Source organism: Microtus pennsylvanicus, chromosome 5 (genome assembly GCF_037038515.1).
Source record: "Microtus pennsylvanicus isolate mMicPen1 chromosome 5, mMicPen1.hap1, whole genome shotgun sequence".
Lineage (NCBI taxonomy): Eukaryota > Metazoa > Chordata > Mammalia > Rodentia > Cricetidae > Microtus > Microtus pennsylvanicus.
Window position 1 is genome coordinate 86,785,478 of NC_134583.1, and position 19,002 is coordinate 86,804,479.

General features: G+C 50.2%; 1 protein-coding gene across 2 annotated transcripts in view; it reads right to left on the minus strand.

Moving 5' to 3' along the window:
• Lrp5 (LDL receptor related protein 5) overlaps nucleotides 1–19,002 on the minus strand; it is a 108,603-nt gene that overhangs the window by 61,652 nt on the left and 27,949 nt on the right. For both annotated transcript variants that reach the window (XM_075972962.1, XM_075972961.1), the window contains exons 2-5: nucleotides 15,881–16,277; nucleotides 7,751–7,948; nucleotides 5,226–5,422; nucleotides 3,263–3,394 (exon numbers count right to left, since the gene is read on the minus strand). In XM_075972962.1, the coding sequence (XP_075829077.1) occupies nucleotides 3,263–3,394; nucleotides 5,226–5,422; nucleotides 7,751–7,948; nucleotides 15,881–16,277 (924 nt within the window). The remainder of the gene's footprint in view (nucleotides 1–3,262; nucleotides 3,395–5,225; nucleotides 5,423–7,750; nucleotides 7,949–15,880; nucleotides 16,278–19,002) is intronic.

Consider the following 19,002-nt stretch of genomic DNA (forward strand, 5'->3'; position numbering starts at 1 on the left):
TCTTTGCAATCAATAGTTTCTGGGAGAGAGAAAGCTGGTTTCCTTCAGCAGGGTGACTCCAGGGCAGGCCTCACGCTCAGGAGTAGCTCTCCATCACAAACTGGACTCCAGTTTTTTTTGTGTGTGCCTTTTTTTTTTTTAAGAGAGAGAAAGAATATGCATTTGGGTGGGTAGGGAAATGGGGAGGACCTAGGAGGAACTGGGAGAAGAGAGCATATTCTATTGAAATATATTATATCAAATTCTCAAACATGAATAAATAAGATTTTTGCTTTGTTCTGATTTGATTTTTTTGAGACAGGGTTTCTCTGTGTAGCCCTGGCTGTCCTGGAACTTGCTCTGTAGGGCAGGCTGACCTCAGACTCAAGAGATCCACCTGCCTCTGCCTCTAGAGTGCTGGGATTAAAGGCGTGCGCCACCACCACCACCACCCAGCATAAAATTTTAAAAGGAAAAGAAAATGCTTCCATCTGAGTGAGGTGAGTCTACAGGGCATTTTCCTTTTTTTTTTTCTTTTTTCTTTTTTTTTTTTTTTTTTTTTTTGGTTTTTCAAGACAGGGTTTCTCTGTGGTTTTGGAGCTTGTCCTGGAACTAGCTCTTGTAGACCAGGCTGGTCTCGAACTCCCAGAGATCTGCCTGCCTCTGCCTCCGAGTGCTGGGATTAAAGGCGTGCGCCACCACTGCTCGGCCAGGGGGCATTTTCTTGATTAGTGATTGGTATGGGTGGGTCCATCCTTGGGCAGGTGGTCCTTGTTTCCTAAGAAAGCAGGCAGAGCGGGGATGAGATATCAGCGGGAAGCAGGGTCGCTCCAGGGCCTCTGCCTCAGTTCCTGCCTAAGTTCCCACCCTGATGTGTTCATGATGGACTGTAACACTGTGACCTGTGAGACAGACAAACCTTTCCGCCCTGAGTTGTTTTTGATCAAGGTGTTTCTCACAGCAGTAAAATCCTAACCAGGACACACACCTTATCTCATCTGGAAACAGCTCCCTCCTTATGTATCCTTGGCTGTCCTGGAACTCGCTCTGCAGACCAGGCTGGTCTCAAACTTACAGAGATCTGCCTGTCTCTGCCTCCCAACTGTGTGCCACCACCGCCTGGCATCACCTCCCTCCTTTTAACAGAACACCCTAGTCAGGGCATCTGCAACCAAAGTGGAAAAATCGGATTTATCATATATAAGTCCACACCGGCTAAAGGGATGCCCTCAGCCTGTCCCACACGCCCACCTGAGCAGGTCTTGGGAGTGACACAAAATGCTTTGTCCCTTCTGCTTGACATTTTCAACAGTCTTTCTAAGAGTGCCTTTCACATCCAGTGGAGACAGAACTCTTAGGAAAGTATAAATGTGATCTCTGAACATCTGAGTCACTGAAGGACCTGGCTCCCACAGGAAGGGCAGGGCCAGCTGCTCACCCTGATCTCCAACCCCAACACTATCTACAATCTAAGACCCACACTGCAGAGCACACAGCAGGAGCCAGGAAACCCTCAGAGTCACACCCTGTGCTGAACTCAGCGAGGGCTGAGCGAGGACAACCCTGCACCCACAAACACAGACACCAGGAGACAGTTTCTAGGAAGCTGCTTGGACCAGGTGTGGTGGCAGGTAGCCAGCCGCCTCCCCTGTCTTTGTGGGAGTGGAGCAATGATTGCAGGAATCAGGCTCTGCCTAAGAAGGAAAAAGGGAGGATCCGCAACAACCCAGAGAGCCATCCTCTGACCCCTGACTCATTCCCAAGGCTGGGCAGCACTGGGCAGCATCTCTAAGTCTATGGGAACCAGAACAAGCTACCTGAGGAAGCACAGCAGGAAATGCATTCCCGTGCGATGAGAATGCTGCTCACTGTAGGATAATGACACCAGGAGCCCCAGAGCAGCAAAGGTAGCAGGTGTGTGAATCAGAGGTGCATCAATGGATATGACGGCACAAGCCTTTAATTCCAACACCAAGGAAGCAGAGGCAGGTGGATCTCTATGAATTTGAGGCCATCCTGGTTTATGTAACAAGTTCCAGGATAGCCAGAGCTACATAATGAAATCCTGTCTTTACAAAGGACAACAATAGGCAGGCTAAAGTAGACAAGGAAAGTCAATGAGGCCTCAACCTTATACAAAGAAATCCAGGCCACTAAGGAACACTGAGAACAGGAGGAACAGTCTTCTCCAGGGAAGAGTGCACCATTGGTTATCCCATATGAAACGATCAGACTAAGTTTATATTTCATACCTTACTGTAAAAAGTAACATCATACAGACTGAGTTGTATTTAAGAATATATGTATATACGTATACACACATGTATATGCATACACGCACATACACATGTAACAATTAATAAAAAGAATGAATTTGAAAGAAAGGAATGGTATATAGAAGAGTTTGGAGGGAAGAAAGCAAAGGGGGAAATGATGTAATTAGTTATAATCTCAGAAAAGGAAAGGAAAGAAAAGAAATATGTAAAAAAGAGGAAGTCAACTCTGAGTCAGAAAAGAAAACATTCAACAAGGCTGATCTGGGAGCCACATTTGCACAGGGGCGTTAATAGAGAGGGAAGACTCAGGGGAAGGAGCCACAAGAAGAAAAATAAACAACAAAGATGCAGGAAAGCCAAACCAAATCGCATGTCTGCACTTATAATGCCATGGATGTTGCTCTCAGTGGACAAAAATGGTACTGAAGAGGAAAACGCAGTCAGGCACCACACAGCGGCCACCAATGCTGCCATCTTTCGATTTTTACAGCTAATGGCTTTTGGTTAAAAACTCAGAACAGCTAACTTTTAAGGTGTGACCACACATCGACGTGCTCGGCACTTTGAGGGTACTACTAGGTCAGGACATCATTTTTTGACGAGACCCAAGACGCCCAAAGAGTTGGTTCATGGGTCAAACACAGCCAAGAGCTGACCATGAACCCCAGCTCCAGAGGTAAAAACACTCAGAGGCTTCAAAAAAGCAAGCAGACCTTTGTAAAGAGGTCACCATATTTACTTGGGGATACTCAAGACAATGGCAGCCATCCCCACCAGACCGGGCCCCCTGCCGGTGCCAGCGCTCCCCCTCACAGCCACCCCCCCCCAGGCCGGGCCCCCTGCCGGTGCCAGCACTCCCCCTCACAGCCACCCCCCCACAGGCCGGGCCCCCTGCCGGTACCAGCGCTCCACCTCACAGCCACCCCCCCAAACCAGTGCCAGCCACCCACCTCACAGCCACCCCCCCCCAGGCGGGGCCCCCTGCCGGTGCCAGCGCTCCACCTCACCTGCCTTGCACGTCTTTCCGTTGTCCTGCAACTGCACACCAGTAGGGCAGGCACAGGAGTAGAAAGGCTCCCTCGGGGACAGCAGGCACAGGTGGGAGCAGCCCCCATTGTCCTCCTCACATCGAGTGTGGACTGGCAGAAACAGGACAGAAGAGAAAGAAAGTTGCAGTGCAAGACACACATGATCCCCACCCTTGCCCTGCTGTCCATTTCTAGATCCCACCACGTCCTCAAGCGTCTTGCAGGACAGCTCTCGGGTGTCCCTCTGGCCCAAACAAAGCCCTCCCACGTTATCAGGACCCTTTCCCTATGAGCCAACCTAGTCCTACCTCACCACTGACCACCCACATGTAGGGTTTTCATCCTTGCCAGCTGTTCTGTAGCTTCTCAGAAACCATCCCAGACCTGACCTGCCCCAAGAGGAACATTTTCCCCACCCTAAGCTCTTCCAACAAGAAGACAAACTTTTAAAGGACACTCTCCCCTAGAAAACCACCCACCACGCTTCCACAGAAATCCTCCAGACCTGGTTATGTGGCAATCCCTGGAAACCCCAGGTCAGTGGTCTGCTGAGCACATGACTCACAGTGTCTCTCTGCTCTGCCTGCTGCAGGCTCCATTCACACGGGTGACCACACACTCAGACCCATCTCTGACCAATGCACAGCTGAATCTAACAAAGGTTTTTCTAGACCGTCCTTCTACCCGAGGGACGTGGGGCTGAGCATCACTGAAACACTGTAAATGGGAAATTGTTTCCTGCAATTGACCTTTGCCCTCCCAATAATGGGAGTGAAACATGGCTGCTGCAAGGGGTTCAGGAACCATGATAATCTTGCCCAGATCAGACAGACCACCTTCCCCCTCATTCTATGCTAACTGACGCTTTTCTGGCTTGGGTTCTAAGCCCTAAGTTCAAGAGAGGTCAGAACTTCCAATCCCTAGTCCCTGTGCAACTAGGTGAGCCCTCTCATCTCCCACCAACCCCCATTTCTGTCACGGAAGCTCAACATCACCATCAGCGACTTCTGCTAGGACTCTACCGTCTAAGACCCCAGGCTGAGAACCAACAACTCCAAGCAAGAATTTCACACATTAAGACTCCACTGGGTCTTCAGAATGGCACCTTCTCTAGAAAGCCCAGAACAACTCTAGAGGGGCCCTGTCTGTCCACCACACTAACCTGTCTGGGTACAAAAGCACCATACACACACACACACACGTGCGCACGCGCACACACACACACACCTACCTACCTGGACCGTCACAGGCAGAAGCACCATACATGTACATACACACACATACACGCACACACACACATACACACACACACACCCCTACCTGGACTGTCACAGGCAGAAGCAACACGCATGTACACACACACACACGCACACACACCTACCTACCTGGACCGTCACAGGCAGAAGCACCACGCATGTACACACACACACACGCACACACACCTACCTACCTGGACCGTCACAGGCAGAAGCACCATACATGTACACACACATACACATACACATACACACACACACACACACACACACACACCCCTACCTGGACTGTCACAGGTAGAAGCACCATACATGTACATACAAACACATACACATACACGCACACACACACCCCTACCTGGACTGTCAAAGGCAGAAGCACCCATACACGTACACACACACACACACACACACACACACACATACACACACAAAGTCCTCCTAGGCATGCACATCTCTAGAGAGGTGCCACCCCTGCACAGAAGCTTCTGCAGAATAGGTCTGCTTGACCCTATCCAGCCCCAATGACCTGGCTGAGCCTCAAATCTGGGCTAGGCCCCTCCCGTCTACATCCTATCCTACCTGCACCGGCGATCTGTCAGATTTAGCCTTTCTTACCTGGGAGCCCTGCCCTGTCACCCCTGCACCCCGCCCTACCCCATCCCCCAGTGCCTGCTCACACTTACAGGGAGGCTGCCGCTCCTGGCTCAGCACCTGAATGTCCATGGGGGAGTAGAGAGCACTAAGGATCTCCTTCCTCTTCTCCCCTGTCCACTTATTGCAGGCGTGGATAGAGCGGGTCTGCCAGTCCGTCCAGTAGAGCGTGTCCCCAGAGAGCGTCAGGGCAAAGGGGTGAGTGAGGCTGCCCTCTACCACCTTCTGCCTGCAGCAGATGGGAAAAGGGCAGAGTGGTCAGAAGAAGACTATCGATCAACTCGGCCCCATCCTGGAGGCCCCCGGGCCACAACAAACCCCACCAAAAGAAAACAGCTATGAACACACCCCACCTAGGCAACTCTAGTCAGTCCCTCTGGGTGTGCATGGGCACTGCCCACACACAGCCAGCCTTCCAGGCCTATGGCAAAAACATAAATGTCCCTGGACAAAGGAACAAGTGCACCCTAGAGAAGACAAGCAGCTGCAGGAAAGCCTGGATCCCCAGCCCTGCTGTGCAAGCAGCTCCATGCTAATTCAGCCAGATGTGCTCTATCCTGAAGCCACATCGACAGCAGGGAAACACTTTCAGTCCTCTGTGCTCAGAATATCCCACACAGTGGACATCATATTTAATGAGATTATGAACACTGGTAACAAGAGTGGAATGAACACAGCCAGCAACTTATGATTGCTTAACGACCAACCCCGGGGCAGGAGGCTCTGGCCAGCTGTGCGGCCTAGGGAACTCCCTATCATCATACAGGCGGTGGCATGGGGTTGCTGTGAACATTAACTGAACTGGCAAATGTCCCTGGGCAATGCCACCATCACCACTATATTAACTGTCACTCTCTTGTCGTGACCCCTTGCCCAAAGCTCCCAGGCCAGTAGCTTTCTGGACTCTGGGACAGTCTTGGTCACGCTAGGATCACATGTTCCCACAGTCCAGTGTCCCCAGGATGACCTCATTTCCAAAGCTCATGCCAGGCCCTGATGTAGCCACCCTCACCTGGGGACAGGACACAAGGCTTCCCAGCATCCCAACATGGATGGCGCACTGGCCTTCCCAATCTCACTTGAGCCTTCAGATGGACTTTTAGCACCAGCTCCTATGCCCCTAGACCAGGAGCTCCTCCTGTGCAAAGACCATATTAACCCTCCCACAAAGAGTCCAAGACCTTGAACCTTGCCAACTCAGCAAGTAATAATCAATCATGGAGTAAACTACCCTCCCCTGACACAAAGGTCACAGTGAGTCTCAAGTGTAATGATGGCGCACAGCTACAGCTACACCAAACAGGCTGGGATGTTCTAACAGCCATCACCAAGCAAGAAAACTGGCCTTCTTATTCATCCACCTGCCTCCTGTTTATCAAGCACCTACTGTGTACACAGCTCTCTAGCAAGACTAGAGATGCAGTGATAACATTCACACAGCCCCTGCTGCCCTGGAGACACTAAGACAAAAACAGGGCAGAGGCAGCAGTGAATGTCCCAGCCCCATCCAGGCCCAACCCTGACCTGCACCTCTAAAATCCAAAACAGTTTAAACACTGAATTTTGTGTTTATTTTTAAGGCTTTATTTCTATTTATGTGTATGTGCATCTGAGTGCAGTTGCCCAAGGAGATCAGAAGAGGGCATTAGACAAGCCTCCCAATATGAGTGCTGGGAAGTGAACTCAGGTCCTCTCAGGAGCATCAGGTGTTAGTAACCACTGAGCTACCTCTCCAGCTCCTGACCATTGAGATTTTCTCACTCATACTGTGCGACAATGCTCTTGTACACTGTAAAGATTTGTCACTCATACTGGTTTAATAAAACACTGATTGACCAGTAGCCAGGCAGGAAGTATAGGCAGGGAAACCAGACTAAGAGAATTCTGGGAAGAGGAAAGGCAGAGATGCAGCCACCAGCCAGATGCTAAGGAACCAGGATGAGAATGTCTTACTGAGAAAAGGTACCAAGCCACATGGCTAATCAGACAAGAATTATGGGTTAATATAAGTTGTAAGAGCTAGTTAATAAGCCTGAGCTAATAGGCCAAACAGTTTATAATTAATAAAAGCCTCTGTGTGTTTATTTGGGACTGAGTGTCTGCAGGACCAGGCAGGAGAAACAGAAACTTCTGTCTACAGTTTCATAGCAAAATGTAGGCATATCTATGAGTCAGGTGTATTGTTTTTTTAATTACCGTGTGTGTGGTGTGTATATGGGCAGAAAGATGAATGCCACTGCACCTGCATGAAGGTCAAAGGACAACTTTCTCTACTTCTACCACGTGGATTCCTCGGATAGATCTCAGTAGTCCTGCTTGTATAGCCAGGCATCTCAGAGAGCTATATGTTTCTTACTATCCAGTTTGGAAGGAATTTTCAACATATTGCTGTGTAAACAGTCACATTAGCTGTGACGTCAGATGTGGTACCTGTGCTCTATTCCCAAAGTCATCAAACAATCTTTGGTAAGAAGCTAGGACCCAAGTTAAAGGAGCCTCAATTCCCTGGAGGAAACAGGGTATAGTGGGGAGGGCACCTCGGCCACTGTGCACTCACCGGAAGGAGCCATCCAGGTTGGCACGGTGGATGAAGCTGAGCTTGGCGTCAGCCCAGTACAGCTTTTGCTCCTCCAGGTCGATGGTCAGCCCATTGGGCCAGTAAATGTCAGAGTCTACAATGATCTTCCGGGTACTGCCATCCATTCCTGCTCGCTCAATCCGGGGTGCTTCCCCCCAATCGGTCCAGTACATGTACCTAATGAGGCAAGGATAGAGGAGAGACACAAACAGACCTGAGGGTTGGTCCCAACCTCCAACGGGTCTGAAAAGCTCACCCATCAGACCTATGAGGAACAACCAGAGATAAGGGCTTGAGGGACCATAACTTTAGGTTTTTAGGTTAAGGGATTTCATGTTTGAAATGAAACGCTGAAACAGGAGCATACCATGACCTCTATCACCTACACCACATCCATCACCTCCACCACCATCACCACCCCCATCACCTCGACCATCACCTCTACCACCATCACCTCCCCCATCACCTCCACCACACCACCAGGACCTCCATCACCTCCACCACCACACCACAGCGCCTTCTCCATCACCGCCATTACACCACTGCCTCCTCCATCACCTCCATTACACCACCACCTCCTCCATCACCTCTAACACACCACTGCCTCCTCCATCACCTCCACTATACCACCCTTCCTCCTCCATCACCTCCACTACACCACACCACCACTTCCAACTCCTGTAGCTAAGGCTGGCCCCAAACTCCTGATTCCACTGCTTCCTCTATTTCCCAAGAGCTAGGATAACAAGCATATGCCACCCTGCTCAGGCTTTTTTCAATATTTATTTTATTTCCAGGTGTGTGTGTGTATGTGAGGAAGGGGTGAATGAAGGAATCCATGGGGATTGATCTCCTGAGCTGGAGCTATAGCTCACTGTAAACTGCTCAAAGTGGGTGTTAAGAACCAAACTGAGGTCCTCAAGAAGAGAAGTGCTGAGCCATGTCTCTAGCCCTGAGAAGCATGTTCTTAAGAATATAAAATGTGTGGGTTGGTGGCGACACACGCCTTTAATCCCAGCACTCGGGAGGCAGAGGCAGATCTCTGTGAGTTCGAGGCCAGCATGGTCTACAGAGCAAGTTCCAGGACAGCCAAGTTACACAGAGAAACCCTGTCTCAAATAAAAAAAAAAGGATGGGTGGAGAAAAATATATAAACTATAAGAGATTGAGGGATGGTTTGGCAGCAGTTGAAAGCAGGCTACTCTTACAGGTTCAGTCCCCAGCACTCACACGCAGGTTCACAGGGGAGCTAACACCTTCTTCTGAACTCAATGAGAACTACGCACACATGGCACACTTACATAAAACAGACAAATCACTCACAAACATAAGATTAAATTAAACCTTCACACACACACAGACACGCGTGTGTGCACACGCACACGGGCAGATGAGCTAGCTCACCAGCTCAGGCCCTTGCTGTACGAGCTCACAAGTCTGAAGCACTAAGTAAATCCCCAGAGCCTACAGAAAGAAGCAGGATGCGGTGCCATGAGTCTGTGGTCCCAACACTCCTAAAGCAGGAGAATCGCTGGAAGCTCACAGCCCAGCTATCCAGAAATGGAGAGCAGAGAGACCCTGCCTCTACAAGTGGAAAGAGAAAACTGATTTGTGAAAGTTGCCCTCTGACCTCCACAGTGTGCAATGATACAGGCACAAGTCTCCCACACACATACACAGATTATCATCCCAGGACAAGAGGGCTGGGTTGTAGCTCAGTGACAAAGCCCTGGCCTCCACCCCCAGACATATAGAAAAAGAATTACAGAGCATATAATCTGCACTGACCTCAGGGACCAAAATGTCACTGGTTGGCCCTATACACTTCCAGCTTGCTCTCAGTTAAGAACATGCTATGAGGACCTTCCCCCTCCCTAGCAGAAAAACTTCTCATTGAGCCTAGTGTAGCAGTGCACACCCTGTCATCCCTAGTACCAAAGAGACTGAAGCAGAGAATCAATGGTCCAAAGCCAGCCTGGACTACACGGTGAGTTTGGGTCCTGCCTGGGACATATGAGACTGATCCCCCCCCCATAAAAAACACAAGCTACAGTAGGTATGCACAAAAGAAACTGCAGTGAGTCCGAGGAGGCTTTTTTTTTTTTTTTTTTTTTTTTAGTTTTTCGAGACAGGGTTTCTCTGTGGCTTTGGAGCCTGTCCTGGCACTAGCTCTTGTAGACCAGGCTGGCCGAGAACTCACAGAGATCCTCCTGCCTCTGCCTCCCGAGTGCTGGGATTAAAGGCGTGCGCCCTGCCCGGCGGCTTTTTAGAGCCACGTTGAGAAGCTCCCAATGAGGGGCCCATGTCATATATTCCTAAGACACTCCACTCCACAATGCCTTTATGTGTTCTGTGCCCAGACTCCGCATCCAAGAAGATAACCCCAACCCTGCCAGTGCCCAGAGGATGCGTATGCGGAAAACCACATCAACCTGGAGGACACAGGCTCCCATCCTGGGAGTCCATGGGTGAGCCAAAGGACACAAAAGCGGCAGACGCGGTTTGTTCTGTCTGTCCCTCTGCAGAGAGAAGGGGGCACCATCAGAGTGACCTCCAGAAGCCCATTTCCTACCCACGGTCCTTGTAAGATGGAGCACTGTGACACTCCTTGGTTCAGCCCAGGTCCAGGGCTCACAAGCCTCCTCTTCTATGCACACTCATCTTGTCCGCCATTTTTCCTAGGTGAAACACCATTCATGTAGGCCAACCCCAAGCTGATCCAGGGACCAATGTGATTTACAACATGAGGAATAAACTCAGCTGGGACCCTTGTGGGGTCTCCACAAACTGGTGGCTCTTGCCTGAAATTCCAGCACTTGGAAGTCTGAGACAGGAGAATTGCCATGGGTTCCAGCCAGCCAGAGCTATAAAGATCTGGGAAGGGGAACACTCCTCTTGCAATAATGGGCATGCCAAGACTCACAGGGGTTTCAGCTGTCTCGAGGGGCCCCCTCATTGCTGCTCTGCCACCACCTGTCTTCCCGGTAGGGGTCCTGTGTGAGCCAGAACCATCACCACCTTTTGGAAGGGCCATGAGGACATCATCCAGAAGGGTAGGCACAGGAGCCTGCCCTATAAATGTCCCCTTCTCTGCCCTGCTTCATGGCCAAGCCCCTCTCACAGGGTAACTTCAGTGTCTCCTACACCAGCCCCTGCACCAGCCTACTGCCACCATTAGACAAGACGGGAAGCTGGGGCTCTGGCAGATGAACTTGTCTCTCACACACAGCTCCAGACAGCAGCCTGGATGTGCAGGGAAGGCCCAAGCTTCATGGATATTTCATCCTGCATCAGCAGGGCCAGAACTGGGATGGATTCTCTGGGCAGCCTGAAGGAGGATCAGACTAGCAGAGGCCTTCCCTCCCTCCCTGTGCTTCTCCCACTCCTTCAGGCACAGGCCTTGCCACTCAATGAGAAGGTGAGCTGTGTCTGTGATTCCTGCCTGGGGCACTGTGGCCCAGAGATAACACCAGGCAGCATTAGTAATTCACATTTCTTCCCCAGTTCCTGAGGCCCAAAGGTGATGTGGGATCACCTTCTATATGCTATGAATACCATTGGCTAATAAAGAAACTGACTTGGCCTGATAGAACAGAGCTGGGGGGGGGGGGGCACTAAACTGAATGCTGGGAGAAAGGAAGTGGAGTTAGGGAGAAGCCATGCACCCCCCCCCCCATGGCAGTAGCAGCTGTCTTTCTATCCTGGAGGCCCAGCAGCCCTGCAGCCCCATCCAGATATACAGTAGGGTTTCCCCAGACCTGGGCTTGAAGAGAGCATTGGGTCCCCTGGAACTGGAACAGAAGGGTATGAGCTGCCATGTGGGTGCTGGGAACTGGACCTGGGCCCTCTATAGAAGAGCAGCCAGTGTCATAGCCACTGAGTTGTCCATCTCTGCCACTCCTGGCCACCTGGTCCTAGGCTGTGCACACTGAAGAGGGCATCTGGACAACAGCCATCCTTCTCAATAGTGGCTGGGTCATCTAAGGAAGGCTCCTGAAGGGTCAATGGCACAGGAAGGCACAAGGGCATATCAGAGTCTCCCAAAGAGCTAAGAGAGCCAGGTTTCTCTATTCCTCCCCGTCCACTATTCCCACTCCTAGCTGCACCCTCACAGCCTTCACACCTACACTTAGGAAGCTTGAGATGTCCGGGCACCAATGGTGAAATCAACCTTGGCCCAGAGGCAGAATCACCGAGGTGACCCTGGGGAGAGCATCTAGGGGAGAAGTCAGAAGCAAGTGCACAAACGGACCACCCAAACATTTACTAAGGACAATCAAGGCCAAAGGGGCTAAGAGGACACAGACCTCACCAATCGCAGTGAGAATGGGGGGGTGCTGAGTTCCCAACCAAGAACCTAGAGTCTCTAAATAGCTTTTTTTTTTTAGGTTTATTTATTTTGTATAGTGTCCTGTCTATATGTATGCCTGAATGTCAGAAGAGGGCACCAGATCTCATTACAGATGGTTATGAGCCAGCATGTGGTTGTTAGGAATTGAACTCAGGATCTCTGGAAAAGCAGTCACTGCTCTTAACAACCTGAGTCATCTCTCCCAAAAAGTCTGTCAGATATGCTAGGCCTGTAGGCTGAAGATGGATGCCCAACATTACAAGGGAACTTTGGGTGACTGTCCAAGTAGCCAGCTGTTTCTGTCATTACCCACATTTTTTGGAAGTCACTTGCTCTCACTTCCAGCTTATTCAGTTAATGTTATTTCCTTCATGGGTCTCTGAGGGAATTGAAGACTAGATAGTTACAGTTATAGTTTTCCTTGTTCACCTGATGCAGAAAGCAAGTTATGATAGAAAGTAAATTCGGTACAAGACTTCGGACTCCCCAAGACAGGACATATAATGGAGCATTTTCTCTACATTTGTCAAAAGACATTGTTGATGTATTTACTGCATATATATGTGTGTGTGTGTGTGTGTGTGTATGTATATATGTATGTATATATATAGTATATAGTTATTGTACTTATTATATATAGTCTTTCTTATATTAGTTATAGCCTTTTTTATTTTAGACAAAAGGGGAAATGTAGTGGTATTTCATTTGTATTTTAATAAATAAAGCTTGCCTACCTAGCATCTCTAAACAAGCATGAAGTACCACCCAAACCATCATTTCCCAGTGCAATCAGATATCCTTCTATGATCACGGTAAAAGGATAAGGGGCTGGAGAGATGGCTCAGTGGCTGCAACACTGGCTGCTCTTCTATAGCAGGCCCAGGTTCAGTTCCCAGCACCAACATGGCAGCTTGCAACCCTCTGTAACTCCAGTTCCAGAGGATCCAATTTCCTCTTCTGGCTTCTGTACATGGTACACAAACATACCCACATGGGAAAGCAAAGAGAGAAGGAAATTGCATAATGTGGACTCTTTCATGTGGTGGAGGAAGGGCATGCGTGTTCCAGTGGCAGCCTCCACCCACCCAGGACTGTTCTCAGTGTTTTCAAGTAGCACAATGAGGTCACAGCACACCTTTGTATAGATGGAGACACACACAGTGTCATGTCACCCTTGCCAGCTGACCCTGCCTTCAGAATACAACCCAACAATAAACACTTTCTACCCCCAACTTGGACCAAGATGCTGCCCTCCACTGCCACCCATAACTGCTATGAGGGAGCCCTATGAGCTTGAGTTATCCCCTCCAATGGGTCTAGTCCTCTCTACCCCAGGGCCTTTGCACTGGTCATTCCCTCTTTTTCAAAGAGCACACGGCTTTTGCCTTCACCCACTTCAGGTCTCTACTTAAAAGCCACACAGAAGCCAGGGCTGGTGGCACAGGCCTATAATCCTAGCTTTGAGAAGCAAAGGCAGGAGGATTCCAAGTTCAAGGCCTGGATAGACTAGTTAGTTCAAGGTCATGCTGAGTGGTCTAGTGACAGTCGGTCTCAAAATGAGATATAGAAAAGGAGTTGTAGCTTGGTGGTGGGGACCTTGTGTCCAGCAATGAGCAAAGGAAGAGCCTGGATTCCATCCCAGTAGGAAGCCTTCCTGGGCTCCATAGCTACAGCTAGAGGCCTTGAACAGAACCTTCTTCCCAGAACCTGCCTACTCTCCTAGAGATATTCATTCATCTCAAACAAACTACCCCTGTATCATTTTTTCCCCTACTCCACCAGTACCCCATAAGGGCACTGGGGCAATGGAGAAAAACACCCAGCTTGAGAATGGGCCATCTTCATGAATGTGGTAGGGCAGAGCTATAGCATATATGTCCCGGGAGTAGGAAGGCAGGGGACAGAGAGAGACAAGAGCACAGGGGGTTCTGTTGAGGAATAGGGTGCTAGCCTGGGTCTTTTCTGTCAGACTCTTACACAGATCAATTCCTCTCAGTCACAGAGACTCCTGGGATAATGGTCAATGCCTCCCCAGAAGACTGTCAGGTACTGAAGTCCCTGGGGATTTAAAGTCTGAGACTGTTCACCAAGTAGCACAGAGATCGTCCTAGGAAGATGGCCTGAGTTCTGGGAAGCTCAGAGTGAGGAACCCAAAGGGGCCGGTAGCCACTAGTATACAACCCCACTTAACTCTGGTGTGTATGAACTGGACACACCTGCCTGCACACTTCTTCACAAACACGCACACCCATCCACAGGTCCTCGATCACACTCAAGTCAGATGTACATGCTCACTGGTGCACATGCACACAGACACTAAGTACTCATATTTATTTGTGCACATACAACAGTCACATACATTCATATATATACACAATAACCCTTGTGTATAATCATGCTCACACAAATGCATATCCATTCTCACATAAAAAGCACATTTACACATGTGAAGAATATATGTGCACACATATTCTCATAAATACATACTCACTACAAGCATAATCAGTCAGTTACACTTGCCACAATCACCCCTGCACACACTTGTGCACAGACATCCTCACATAACATATTCACACATACTCATGTAATGCTTGCACACAGATCTCTCTTATATACTCTCATATATACACCCAGGCATGTTTGTGTACACACACACACACACCATCCTGGGTCTTTGCACAAAGCATGTGGCTCCAGAAGTCACACACCTTGGTTCCCACATACTCAAATGCCAGCTCTATGTCAAACGGATGACCTCAGCCCCATAGTTTGCCCTCATCTGTTCTGCTTTTCAAACTCCCTAGACCAAGCAGGGGCGATTCTCCCAGTCCACACTCCAAACCCTTCAGCCAAGCCTAAGAAAACATACACAGTCACGCCAGCCTCTCCTGGCCCAGCTTCTGCTCAGCCCACAGCCAGTGGTTAGTCAACTCAGAGGAGCTCACTGAGGAGGGTCACAATAAGGCAGTACCATCAGGGTTCAGACAGCACCCCACTGCTGGAGACAGTCCAAAGATGGGCTTAGTATCCCTGGCCATGGTAGAAGGCAGAGCAAGGGCAGCTGGAACCTATCCCACACTGGGACTGGTTACACAGAGCACCTACGAGATTTACAGCTCAGACTCAGGCAAGATTGGCAGCCCATGTCCTGCTTCCTCATCTGTGAGATCCTGGCTCGCATTTCTCAGAAGCTCTGGGGACAGTAAAAAAGCTAAGATGTCAAGTGAGTCCAACACAGCCTATGGCAAAAGAAAAAACAAAACCAGTATGTTATCTTGCCCAAGACATCTGTCTGACTGTTCTCACAACTGAGCCAGCATAGAACTTCAGGGTCATGGCCGCCCAAGGACAGCTCAGAAAAGGGTCTGTGTACCACAGCCCACAGTGCTAGGATTCAAGACATGTGCCATCCCACCTAACTTTTTCTAGGGATTGAAGTCGGGTCCTCATGGCTACAAGGCAGGTACTTTACTGACTGAGGCATCCCCCAGTTCCTGCATACTTTATGACAGTCTTTAGAGTCCAGGGTAGCCTGGAACTTGTGGCAACCCTCCTATCTCAGCCTCCAGAATGCCAGGATTGCAGTGTGGGCCACCATACCTGACTAAACATGGTGTGTTTTATAGTCCAGGATCTGGAAGGGAGCTGATTCCTAGCCAGGGGCTGCTCCCCACGGCATCTCCTCAGCCTGCTACATGGGCTCCACAGAAGCAACCCTAGCCCCCACTCCCCATAGGACCAGAAGAACAGAGGTTTACCCATGTGCAGGATCCAGGGCAATGGCCCTTGGCTGGTCCAGGTCCTGCCAGAAGAGAACCTTGCGGGACGTGCCGTTGAGGTTGGCTACCTCGATGCGGTTGGTCTCTGAGTCTGTCCAGTATAGTTTCTTGCCAACCCAGTCACAGGCCAGGCCATCAGGTGACACGAGGCCAGAGATGACGACGCTCTGCGCAGCAGCTCCAGTCTGGTTCAGGTAGGTCTGTTTGATGGCTTCCTCGCTCACATCTGTCCAGTACACAGCGCCCTTGGAGAACTGGAAGTCGACCGCAGCTGCGTCCTCCAGGCCGCTGGCCACAATGGTGGACTCCAGCTTCACTCCGCCTGCATCTACTAGCCGCACATCCCGGCGGTTGGCAAACAGGAGGAGCGGCGAGGCTGTGGGCAGAGCACAGAGTCAGGACGGATAGCTGAGCAGGAGAGGAACCAGAGACAGTGGGGAAGAGAACCATACACGGCCACCTCTGACCTTCCCTCTGGTCCCCAGCACTGGAGACCCCTTCCCTTCAGTGGTTCAGAGGCTCCCACCCCGGGAATAGGCCAGTACAGGCAGAGAAGCAGTAAGACTCCCCAAACCCTGAGACTCTAACTCTGCTGCTCTCCCCAAACTGGAAAGACCACTTTCCCACCTCAACTTGCTCTCAGGAGTTCAGATATGCTCTTCAAAGGCGGTGGAGGTGGGGTGCGTTCTGTAACCTCCTGGGATCTTTTTTTCTCTAACTCTCACTGGGAGCCAAAAGCCCAGGAGCCAGGGCTCCACTAGGAACCACTAAGGAAACCACACACTTAATTCCTAAGCTTTAAGAGGAACCCACAACACTTTCCTGGGAAGCTCGTTTTTCCCTCGAGGAGAGCTGGCAGTAGCCCCAGGGGCCCACAGTGAGACAAACCACAATGGGGGTGGCTCCCACCCTCACCTGGGGACAGGCTGCTTCTCTTCCCCTCTCTCCCTGGAGAACCCTGGATGGCATGGGCTCTGTACCACCACTCCCACCCCACCCCCCTCCTAAGGCAGAGGCAGCAAAGGAAAGAAAGCACAGAGGAGGGAGAGTTCTGGAGAGATGCAGGAGTGAAAGAGAGAGAGTCCCAGGGGCAGAGAACCAGAGGCCTTCCTAGGAAGGCTGGGCAACAGGGACTGCTCGTGCCAGGGGCCTCTGGGGTCTCCTGTTCCAGTGGGAAACAGATACTGAGCAAGAATGTAACCAAGAGCTTGCAGTGATGCAGGTTAATGTGATGAATGAGGCAAACAGAGTGGCGGGACAGGGTGGGAGGAGGGGCCAGTACAGGAGAAGGCTGCATACTATGTAAGGTGGTCAGAGGAGGAAGATTAAAACCCATGCAAAGTTCCTGGGGTAGAAACACATAGTGGCAGCATGCATGAGGGAAAAAATGCACTGGATGCTGGTCCTACGGTCCTTCTCTACCCCGTGACTCGCCCCGTGTACCCAATGCTTCTCAATGCACAGCCTCCCGCTAGATCTGGGGTCCTAGCGGTATGTTCTCAAGGCCCATAGTTGCAGTCTTCATAAAGAAGCATCAACTTGTCCCAAGTCACACCAAGCCTGATGACTCTGTCATTCTCCAGCTGGAGCTGAACGGTGACAAGATGTCCCAAGAACATTTACAATGGAAGGAGACAACAGTGGGCGACAGAGCAAGGATGGGGCACACACACACACACTCTCCACACACCAGGGCTGTACTTCCGAGTCTCTGGCCTGGGGAAGGTTTCATGCCAGGACTAAGCCCCATGGCCCACTTGCACCACACCTGGGGCCCTTGGAGATCATCAGGAAAAGCTCAGAGCATCCTCTAGTAGACAAAGATGACACTGGGACAAGACAATGGACGATGCCATAGCACCTGCTGCATTAAAGACCACAAAATAGATGGCTTAGCAGTCAGGAGCACATGCGACTCATGCAGAGGACCCAGGTTCAGTTCCTAGCATCCACATAGGAGCTCCAGCTCCAGGAGACCCAACACCTCGGGTCCCTGTAGGCACATTCATCCATATGCACATACTCACACACAGACACATGTACACATAACTTAATAATTCTTAAAAACACAAACAAGATGGGTGACTTCTGAGGAATGATGTCCAATGTTGAGCTCTGGTCTCCACATGCACATATAACTGCACACATGTGCATTCTCTCTCTCCCTCCATCACATCACTGTGTTCATGCACCCTGGTACTGAGGGCACAACAGAGTGCTAACTGGCAACAAAGGCTTGGTGAAGGAGAGGAGCCTCTGCCTCAAGATTGGTAAATACATATTTTCAAACATTAACTCTGAAGTCTACATCTGTTGCTAGGAGGCTATTTGTGCAAGTATTATTCTTGAAGCTGAATATGATAAGGCAAAAAGCCAGACCTCTAGGGAAGGGCACTAGTGGTCCCAAGATATGCTCCCCACGGAGACCCAGGGTCTGCAGTGTGCTCCCTGGGAAACGAGCGGGGTTCAGGAAGCTCCCCTGAAAGCTGCTTGTGGTAAGCACTTCCCAGGCCAGGGTTAGCTCCACTGGACTTAGCACTTAACACTAACCTGGGAGGTTGGAGCAAGAATTTTTACCACTCTGCTGAGCCTTAGTTTACACACACACACATTTTGACCTGGCATAGTGGTATATGCCCAGGACATGAGAAACAGAAGCAGAAGGCCCAGAAGTTCAAGGTCATCCTTAGGTATGCACCAAGTTCAAGACCAGTCTGTCTCAAAACAATGATAGCAAAGGGTTAATGTTTTGAAAAGACACAGCTGACAGATGAACAGGCCAAATTCCCTATGACACATGACAGGCTCCTTTGGTCCATCCAGATGTTCTCGTCAGCTTAATCTTGTATATACTCCTTCAAAGCAAGAACATGAACATCCCATATCTCCAGAGATTTTTCAGCACCCACAACCAGGGAGGGAAGCTGATAGCTCAATTATCTCTGACAGGTACATATATCTTTTGCTCCCAGGATCCCATCAAATCAGAGAAAAACACCAGCTCAGGCCCCCTCCTGCCTTAGGCACCAGGCCCTATGGTCAGTTTATCATCCCTGCAACAGCAGAACCGGGACTGAAAATCCCCGTGCCAACAATCCCAT